Genomic DNA, 10,922 nt, shown 5'->3' with positions numbered 1-10,922 from the left:
AGGTAGAGAAAAAGGAAACAAATGAAACAAAAAGTATATCTCCCAAAGCCTAATTTCTATTTAGATAATTTAAGGGAAACTCTCTCAGTAATGTTAAATATCTTGACTACTATTTTCTTCAATTCATAACTGTATTATACATAAAGTTTCTTTTTTTAAAAAAAGGAATTTCTCTTTTTTCTGTTTGCCCAAACATTAAGTGAGTTAAGAAATTTTTTTTTTCCATTAATTTTTTTTTCTGGTAGAACACATATACCACCCAGTGGAAAAGGCATAAAATACAGTTTTCATTTCCATGTGTGTTTTTCAATGATAAGAAGTGAATATTACCAAAATGTTGCAAATTCTATTAGCCAAACAAAAGAGGTACAATCATCTTCATCTTAATATTGTTTGGCAGTCTGAAGAAGTATTTCACTTGTTTAAAAAATAACCTCTCTGTAGATTCCATCTCTTCCATAGTATCCACCTGTCATACTTAAATATTGTTTCTCAGTAATATTGTTTTCTATTCAACTCATTGGTCCCTTCTCTTACGCCTATAAATATGTATGTCTCGACTCTCAAGAAAACAAATACAGTCCTTCACTGCCTTATCTATTTTCTTTTAACTTTGCAGTCAAATTCTTTAAGTGAGCACACTATACATAGTGCTGAAATTTGGCTTTTGTACACATGGCAATCTACTGAAACAGCTCTACACACTTCAAGACACAATCTACTGCTTTCTTCTCAAATTTCATTCTCGTTGATATGGCCATTAAAAATTATTCTTCACGAGGCACAGTGGCTCACGCCTGTAATCTTAGCACTCCAGGAGGCCGAGGTGGAAGGATCACTTGAGGTCAGGAGTTGGAGACCAGCCTGAGCAAGAGTGAGACCCCTGGCTCTACAAAAAAATAGAAAAATTAGCCGGGTGTGGTGATGCATGCCTGTAGTCCCACCTCTTTGGGAGGCTGAGGCTGGAGGATTGCTTGAGCCCAGGAGTTTGAGGCTGCAGTGAGCTATGATGAGCCACTGCACTCTAACTGGGGCAAAGAGTGAGACTCTGTCTCAAAAACCAAACCAAAAACAAAAAAACAAAAAAAAATTTTTAAAAATCATTCTCATTAGAGTTATATTTCTCATATTATTAATAGTTTCCTAATTAGGTCTCTGAAGTGCAACTTACAGACATTTCTTGGGGTCAGCTATTTCTAAATAAAGCTCTCTATAGTCTAAAGCAGGGATACTATTTCAAAAGTATCTGATTCTTTTAGCTTCTGGTTCCTTAGCCAACGTACATTTGCTACTCAACATCAAGTTCTTTCTGCCTAACAATGAATGGTCCCTCAGCTTTTGCAAAAATAACTTCACAATTAAGGAATATTATAGTGTACAATCTCTCCAAAATACACACGCATGCATGCACACACAAAATAAATAGGAAACCAAAAGGTGGGGCAGAAAGAGAGGGCATGATATTCTCTGTTGAAAAAATGGAACCAAAGTAAATTAGCATAAAAAACCTAGTAATCCAATAAAAATATAGTTGTTAATTCTATATACCATCTATAGTAATACTAACCCTTTGGACACTCCAGCTCTGTCATTTACAATCTTCACTTCTTTTACAGACCCATACTGGGAAAAGAATTTTCTTAAATCATTTTCATTTGTCTAATGGCATAAAAAAAGAAAACATTAAAAACATTTTTAATTGATAAAAGATGAATAATTCTTATGCTTTTTTTGCAGAGAGAAAAAGTTATAGATAGTAATATGGATGAAGAATGCCTCTCATCATCAAAACAGTGCATGAAACCACTAGATTATTAAAATCAATATATAAATACCTTGCTATATTCGCTATAGCTGTGTTGTTAAACTATTATATACTAATCAAAAAAATTTTAAGTTGAATTATTTTAAAACTACAAAGAATGCTCAATATTTAAAGGAATCTTTAAATCATTCTTGTTTTCTACTTGTTTCCTAATTTGGATTAGGCATGCTATCTCTATAGCAAAGGCATATTACTATTGGCTCTCATAGATCAGAGAAGCTGACAGTCATGGCAGTGGCATTATGTTATGTTGGCCTACACCAGTCACTCTATTTTAATCAGCCTCGTCTCCAAGAAGAGTCAGCTCTTAAGGAAGTGACATATTTCACTTTTAGAAAAAGTATTGAATTCAACTTGTGATAACAATGGAGTGATTATAAGATTTAAAGTTATTAGATTATTTGTACTCAATATTATGATATTCAGAATAAATACTGAAATCATAATTAGATTTAAAATGTACAAGATGGCTACAAAGACGGTTTTGGCACATCTGGTTTCAATTGAAATAGTCTGATAATAAGCTCATATCATCTTTTCCTGGAATATTGCCATTAAATTCATTGCAATTTTATTTTGTGGTTTAGCTGTAACTATTTGCCTCCATGAGTAACTTTAAAAGTTCCTAGAAAAAAATATTTCTTTACATAAGTGGGAAAAAGATATGCCTTAGAGCAGAGGTATGCCTTTTCAGTTCAACAGCTACTTATATACATTATTGGCTTTTAGCTGGTAACATAAAGCCTGCTAAACTGGATAATGACAAATACTGATTTAATCTAAGAAGAACTGAATACCTTTTATTTCAGTTAATAGAATATAGAATCAATGCCAGAATAAGGACTGCTATTAGAGATTTGAAAACAAATTAATTCAAACTATCCTCTGGTAGAAGAATCACCAGTTCAGTTTTGCAGCTCTACTTCTTTGTTGAAAAGCAGACAGAAAGTCAAGATAATTAAACATTAAGAGGATAGTCTGCAGGCTTCTAAAAATAAGAGGTTAAAAGGAGACTATTTGCTACTACAGTAAATTGTTTCCTTGCTAGCATTTATCTGTGGTTTTAAAAAAGGTGTAAATATAAGGGAGGGAACCCTAGCAGTTACCTTAAAGCTATGGCTGTATTCTAACAATGGCCTCCAAAGTTCATACTGCAGGTGACGGGCTTCAGTAAGTTAGAATAATGTGGCCATATAAATACATTTACTGATAATTTATTTTTAAAAATATGCTAAGCTATAATAATATAAATGAATTCTGAACAAGAATACTCAAATTGAATATTTCTAGTCAGCCATTAATATTTTACATAGATACAGAAACTCTTTTTAAAAATAAACATTTTATAACAAATAATTTTTATTACCTTATTTTTAGTTAAATAATCATATACTTGCTTAAGATTCATTATTTTTGCAAATATACTAAGTGTAAAATTTCCCTTGTGCAGGAAAAAAGTAATTATACCCAAATTGTGACAAACTGATTATACAGAAATAATGAGTTATAAATGTCAAATATCATACCTAATGGCACAGGAAGGTTTCTTTTTTTTTTTTGGTTAAAAAAGATAACTCTCCCTCTAATTTCTAATATGTAATATGGAAGCTTGTAAATTCTTCTACATATCCATTTGGAAGAAGGGTAATCTACTTAAAATGTCTATGCATGCCTTTCTTGGAGGTGTTTACTACTACCTCCTATATGGGGGTGCCACAAATCATCTCACAAACTAAGCTTCTTTGAAAGAGTGAAATGGCTGATTAAATGATTTAAATTTATTACTGCTAAAATGCTTTATTCTGATAAGGACACCGGCCTTTTCTTGGGATCAAATTCTAAATTCCATCACACAAAGTAATTTACAAACGATGGAAGTCTAGGAGGTTGTTCAGTAACCTGACGTAAAGGTTGGGATAAAGAAATAGGATTTCATATGTCTAAGGTTTTTTTAAAATTGAGTCTTCTTTTGAAAGTTATAATCACCTATTATTTGGGCTTTGGAGTATTAGGCTAGAAAGTATAATTAGTTTGGTATGGTGACATGAAGAACATGGAGCTATGAATCAGAAAACTAGGATTCTAATCTTACTCTACCACAAAGTAGCTAGGAGCCTACAGTAAATCAGTGAGCCTCAATTTCCTTGCATTTGAAATTGGACAATTGCATATACTTTATTTAGCTTACATAATTGTTGAAAAGATTTTTTATATTAACACAATTTGAAACCTATTAATCATTATTCAAATGTTATTTTATAGTTGCACAGCTTCTGAGAAATAAAAATTTCTACAAAAAATACACTATGTTTGCATGCATAAAAACAGGTACCTTGAAATCAATTCCTCCTACAAAGATGCGATTAGGGATCACTGTTCCGTATCTTGGGGCACTTGTTGGGTTATTCAAAGGCACAGGTGACACAGGATTAGGGGATGGAGATAATGAATCTGTTTGCGTCTGATTTGATGTTTGCTGTAAAATAAAATTCTTTTAAACTTTTAGTACTGAGTGTAAGTTTTGATGCAGGCTGAAAATACATATCTTTCAAAAAGATGAGTCATTTGGGCAAAATGTGGTATTTTAGACTTTAATGTTAGGAAAATTATAATTAGAGCTAATAGCTTTGTGGGGCAACAAAAAATATTGGAAACAGAATCTACTCCACAATAAAGAAGATCTTAAATATTAAATATATTATTTAAATATACTTGTATTAATTATTATTAAATATATTACTTAATTATTAAGGAGGAACATTAAACTCATAAAGATGTTTGTGAAAGGAAAAAGCATCCCTGCACAGCTGGGAGCTAGTCTGGCACAACCTAACTAGTCCCTAGTGTTGTTAGGAGTTGGCCTGGCACTCACAGCTAGGCTGTGGCATTCTCTTGCTAACAGAACACCAATATCAGATAAGGTCACTTTGTGACTAATGGATCAAGATAATAACAAGGCACTCCATAGTCATGTCTGAACACTAACAAAAGCAAAAGCATTGCCCAAACACAAGAATGACCAAACATCTCTCTATCCTGGCTGATATGAGTGACTAGTCGTTCTTTATCAATGACAGCTTTAACCTTGATCCATTTTTCCTGCATTTTAGGTAAGAATTAACACATTCAATCACAGAATTACTCCCTGACAACATATTTTCCTGAGACTACTTGCCCTTTTTCTTTAAATCCTCTCTAAAAATCACTTAACACAAGCCTACATCCTATAAGTTCTTTCTAACACCCTCCGACTGAGAGTCCTCGTGGTATATGTTCTTCCTTGTTCCGATAAGTCAACAGATTCAACTTTACTAAACAATATGTGTCCATGGTGGTCTTTGGCTAAAGGGCATTGACAAGTAATAACCTCTGACATTCATGTTCACCATTTTCAGCCTGAAAGTCAAATTTTTAAGTGTACTTGTCGATTTGAAGATTGGATTTGTTTTGTTTTGTTTTCCCGGCTAGAGTGCAGTAGCATCATCATAGTTCACTGCAACTTCAAACTCCTGGGCTCAAGTGATTCTCCTGCCTCAGCCTCCCAGGTAGCTGGGATTACAGGTGTGCGCCATCACGCCTGGCTAATTTTTCTGTTTTTTGTAGAGCTAGGGTCTCGCTCTTGCTCAGGCTGGTGTTGAACTCCTGGCCTCAAGCAATGCTCCTGCCTAGGCCTCCCAAAGTGCTAGGATTATAGGCATGAGCCACCATGACCGACCCATAGGTATAAATGTTTATACCAAAGAATTGAGCTCAGTACATATCCACATGTTCTCAAGTCTAAGTCAGAGGACCTAAATTTTAATTTTAATAAACATATATTAATGTATACATTGCACAATGGCAAGATAAAAACTCTTAAGGTATTATTGGAAAAAACAAGACTTGAGAATAGAGTTTTAAAGAGAAACTGGAGAACTTGCTAATTATTTTCCTTCTGTAAACACTAAACAGATTTTTAACATACTAAATTATTGCATCAAAAAGCTTAAAGTTCATAATTCAATTATCTGAGAAACAAACACATGAAAATGAATTTCCAACTTGGATAATAAAATTGTTCTTTTTCATATTTGTTCTGCTGTCCCACTTCATTGGCCAATAAAACCATGATGCCTACATTAAGCTCTGCAAGAAGTACAGCCAGCGGTGACAAGTGAGCTATCGGCTAGACCTTATGGGCTCTCTTCCCCATCCAATATTAAGGTGGGAAAAATATACTCCCTAATAAGGGAGTTCATAAATACTTCTTTTCAAATCACAGAAAAGTCATCACATTTAGTAATTACTACGTTGTAGTTTCCAGTTAAAGAAATTGAGTGATCTGAGCGAGGTAGCTCACGCCTGTAATTTGGGAGGCTGAGGTGTGTGGATTGCTTGAGCCCAGGAGTTCCAGGCTGAAGTGAGCTATCATCCGCCACTGCCCTCTAGCATGGGCAACAGAGCCAGACCCAGTCGCTTTAAAAAAAAAAAAAAATTGGGACTCCAATCTCACAGCTTCCTCTCTTGGCACTTGGAGGTTATTTGTAACTTCAGTCACTCTACTCAGTAGGATACAATGCTCAGAATGGATGATTCTGGGATGCTTAGTACTTTTCATCTGTGGATTTGTATTGTTAGAGATAATGTTTGGGCTCTAGTAGATATTTGTCTCTCTACCCATTGTTCACAGAGTATAAAAATTACCTATTTGCCAAATTAAAAAAATCAGTCTTCTCAAAATTCCCTTCTTAAAAACAAGAGTTGAATGGATGAACTCATTTGTTCTCAAGTAAAAGACAAACTCCATTCTTTTTCATTGAGAGAGGTATGAAATGAATGGAATTGAACACTGTGCTTTATTTCCAAGCCTTTTTTTCTTTTTATCTTGAAAAACTAAAGAATAGTCACTGAGAAAAGAGAAACATCAAATTTTTATGCTCAATTCACTTCTTTCTCCAGTATCTACGGCTCCTGCTCTATTGTGGGTTCAAATTGCTTAATTTCCTCCTTACCACTTATCTTTTCTAACATACTATATAATTTACTTATTATGTTTATTATCTCTTTCCACTATCATGTAATGTACGGGGGCGGGATTTTGCCTTTTTTCACAGCCGCATCTAAAGGAGTGACAGACATAGAAGGTGCTCAATGAATATTTGTTGACCGAATAAATAAACGAATGCGTCATTTTTTGAGGATAGACCTGTTCACGATATGCCAAACAAGCTGAGAGATGAAAAGTACAGTACGAAAAACTGCCTAGAAAATATTTTAATGTTAGCGATATCAAGACTCCGGTAGAAGCAACATCTAAGTTCCCTACAGATGGTTCGCAATGCATTGAGTTAAACAACAAAGACACACTCAAATTCCGTTGCCAATAATTTTACAAGTGTATTAAAGCACCTAGATAGGGGCTGCCACTTGGTTAGAAATAAGGGCCCTCTGCTTGATAAAACGTCCAGCACTAAAGAGTTTATTAAAATTCTCCTCCAAAGTAATGGGCCCTCGCTGCCACTTCCCCTCTGAATTAACTTCGAAATGTATCATCTACTTTGCAAACGAAGACAACAGCAAGAGGGCGAGCTAACCGTCGCAGCTACCGCCTCGGCGCTCCTTCCCCTCCGAGGCCAGCAAGATGAGGTGCCTGGGGAAATGGCCGCGGCGACAACTTCCTCGGGTTCTCTCGGGTCATCGTCAACTTGGGCACTGACACGGGGATCCACCCCCTCCCCACCAAAGTGCGGGAGGGAAAAAAAAGCTAGCCAGCGAGAAATTTTGCCCCGCAAACCCGCCAGCAGCTGTGGCGGGAACCCTCAACGGCACCGACCCCGCCGTCAGCCTCATGCGCAGGTGGCCCCTCAGCCCTCGCGTGGCGCGTGTTGATTGGCTGTCGGCGGGGCGTCGGGCGGGCGCGGCGGCACGATGCCGCTGCCCCTCGGGCCTGTCCGGCGCCCTCCCCAGCCCCAGTGGGCCAGCCCTGCCCTGCCCAGGCTCGCCCTGGCTAGCTCCGGGTGATAGAGTGTGCGGGTACGACCTGGGCCACAGGACGCCCCCCGGCCCCCGCCCAGGTCTCGCAGACCTTCCGGTCCCCAGTGACTAGTCGGGGAGTGGAGGTTTCGACCGCCTGGCCACTCCTTGCCATGGGCGGCTGGGCCTAGTTCGGCAAGAGCGAGCGTCAAAGACGCGGCCGAGCCCATTTTCGGCGGGAAAGCGGTTTATTTGACGGGACCCAGCCAGGTGCACAGGCGCAGCCACCCGCCGCCCCCAAAACCTCCCGGCCCTTTCTGAGGTCCCCCTAGCCCGTCTCCGCCCAGTACGGGCCCGGTGGCCGCACCTTCTCGACCCCACGACTCAACCAGACGGACGTGCAGACGGACGGCCCTTCGCCGCGCTCGATGGGGTACCCTGGCCACGTTTCTTCCTAACAAAGTAGCGAGCGTTTGGGCTCTACACGTCGCCCTTCCAGCCCCTCATGGACAGGGTCCACACTGTTCCTTCGCCCCGTTACCCTGGGCCTGAGGGCCCTGATCGCCATACTCACCGCCCCGGACTCGGTTTCCATCTTCGTCTCCGCTCTTCAAAAACGGGGGGAAAGGAACAGAAACCTAAAGTTTGAAAGCACCCGCACACCAAGGAAGCAACACCACTTTTCCCGACTGGGACTCTCTCCCCCTGGCGGCGACGGCGGCGGTGGCAGCTGCAGAGGCGCAGGCTCGGACCCGGGGCCTGAACCTGCCACCCCGGGGGTGGGGGCGGGGAGCGGCAAGCGGCGTCGCCTCGGGCGGCTGGCGGCAGCGCGGGCGGGCGCTGCAAGCCAAGAGGGGCGCGGGCGGGCAGGTTTCGTCGGTGGCCCGTGGTTTCCGAGCCCGGACGTGGCAGGGCACAGCGCACAGCAAATCAGGGCAGGCGTGGGGTGTGGGGGTCGAGGGCTCGGTTGTGGGACCACTCTCGCCTGCTTTCGGACGACTGGGGAGGAGAGAGCGAACCGTGATGCTAAGCTCCATGCACAACACGCCTTTCCCTCTCCTCGATTTTGAAGACGAAAAGTTGGCCTCTGGGCGTGGTGGGTTTCGAGAGGTTGAGGTGACCCCAAGACTTTACTACCGTGCAAGAAGCCGGTTGAGGGACGACTTCGAAGGCTGGTGTGAGGTAGAAGAAGGTAGTTTTCAGAGTCAAACTCTGACCCCCGACGCATCAAAGTCGGGGGCTACCGAGAAGCCGCGGACGCCGCTCTGCACCTGTTGTCGCCGTCACTCATCCCCGCTGGGCGGGCGGGGCAGCGCGGGGCGGCTTGGTCAGGACCCGCCACGCAGCCCGCGCTCCGGTGCCCGTCCCAGGCCGGTGCCCCGAGCCACTCCCGCGGACTCGACCCCCTGAGCATCGCCGGCGGCCGCACAGCCTCGGGAGCCAGTCCGCAACCAAGGAGACCGCGCGCTGGAGGGGGCGAGGATCCTGCGACTTTGCTGGAGCGGCTCTGGCCTCCGATAGCCTTGGGATCTCCTTTGAAAGAAGACTGCTTTGTAAAGAATACGTGTTTCTAAACGGTAGGTGAAATTATTACAACTAGGTAAACTTACGCAGTAATGATTATCATTATTATAAATACTATTTACCAAGGACTCACTTCTTTCACAAAGCCTTAGGATCAGTATCATTTCATCATTTCATTCTCACAGCGACCCTTGTGATAGATGCTGCTATTATTGTCATGTTACAGGTGATAAAGCAAGGGTGTGGGAGGATAAGTAAGCTGATCAAAATCTAAACCTATGGAATATTTAAGCTTGGGTCTCTCTACCACAGTGCTTGATTTTAACCATTTTGCCATGGACTTTTAAAGAATCATCAGCAGCAACTGTTAACAGTTACATCAGTAATAACTTGTGTGCACTCTATTGTAAAGTTTGACTTTGGGTTGTTTTACTTCAAGATAGAGGGTTAAAAAATAAGCAGAGTGACTGTATTAATTTTTAATCTGTTCAAAGATTAGCTCATCATATTATTTACCAAAAATAAAGTTGGAAACAATTTTTGTTTATCTTAGCTGAAGCATCCTAAAAGTCATTATACATTCCTGCATGCAATTTAAGTTCATTTTGTCAGGTTTTAGTCTCTGGAGAAATAGAGAATACAAACCTAATTAGATTAAATGTCATATTCTAGAGCATAGTTTTACTGTTCGATAGCATTAGGACTGATCATCTTTGGACATTTTTTTTTTCTAATAGTAATGATGGATTTGGGTAGATCCTTTCTTGCCCAAGTCTTTTTCAACTAAAAACACTTGTTTTTGAAGACTGAATTCTCTAAAAAAATTTATTCACCACAGTAGGTGTTTAATCTGACACAACTTAACAACATTTAGGGAACACTAACTGTATTTCAAGGCCTGTGTTGAGTACTAGGGGATATACTGTATTTTCAGTATGGTTAATTCTCTGTCCTGCTTCTAACTCTTAATTCTTACACCAGAAGGAATTTTTTATTTTAAAATAGGATAAACCATGTAAAATTATGCAATTCAATCCAATTTAATAGACATTTATAGAGTTCCTATTAAGTGCAGTATATAATGGAATATGGTACAGGAGATATGAAATGAATAAGATCAAACCTCTTCCCTCAAGGCATTTTAAATCTAGAAGTGTAGAAAAAACTATAGCAATTATATGTAAATATGCTTATAATAAATAAAATACAAACAGAATAGGATAAGCGATAAATCAACTATGATCACAGGTTTGTGGGAACATGCTGTCCAGGGCTGGATAAGGGCACCATCAAGGCTGGAACGCTGGTCTGGGTAGAAAAATGGGAGGAAAGATATTGAGCTCGTATCATGTACCCAATACTAGGCTAGACACATTCTTTTTTGATCTTCTTAGTTAACATTCTCTCTCTTTCTCCCCCCTCCCCGATTGGAAACCTGAACCTTAGATAAAAATGACTCTTGTTGCGTTGCTAGTAAGTGGTGGACGCAGTTTTCAAAACTTAGTTCTATTTGACTCCATTGCCCAAGCACAGCACACTCTGCCATGTTATTTATACCATGGCAGTAAAAAAAATTTTATTCTGGAGAACTTTGCAAATAGGGGGCAATGGAAGATTGTGA

General features: G+C 40.1%; 1 protein-coding gene across 1 annotated transcript in view; it reads right to left on the bottom strand.

Annotated features, from left to right (window-relative positions):
• Positions 1-8,683, bottom strand: part of BOLL (boule-like RNA-binding protein) — a 56,044-nt gene extending 47,361 nt beyond the window's left edge. Inside the window, exons 1-3 of the mRNA XM_012641631.1 lie at positions 8,352-8,683; positions 4,158-4,301; positions 1,564-1,659 (exon numbers count right to left, since the gene is read on the bottom strand). Coding sequence (XP_012497085.1) covers positions 1,564-1,659; positions 4,158-4,301; positions 8,352-8,372 — 261 coding nt within the window. The 5' untranslated portion in view covers positions 8,373-8,683. The remainder of the gene's footprint in view (positions 1-1,563; positions 1,660-4,157; positions 4,302-8,351) is intronic.
• Positions 8,684-10,922: the final 2,239 nt, after the last annotated feature.

Source organism: Propithecus coquereli, unplaced genomic scaffold (genome assembly GCF_000956105.1).
Source record: "Propithecus coquereli isolate 6110/MARCELLA unplaced genomic scaffold, Pcoq_1.0 Scaffold167, whole genome shotgun sequence".
In the NCBI taxonomy this organism is placed as follows: Eukaryota; Metazoa; Chordata; class Mammalia; order Primates; family Indriidae; genus Propithecus; species Propithecus coquereli.
The sequence above is the reverse complement of the archived record's forward strand: the minus strand, read 5'-3'. Positions and strand labels throughout refer to the sequence as shown.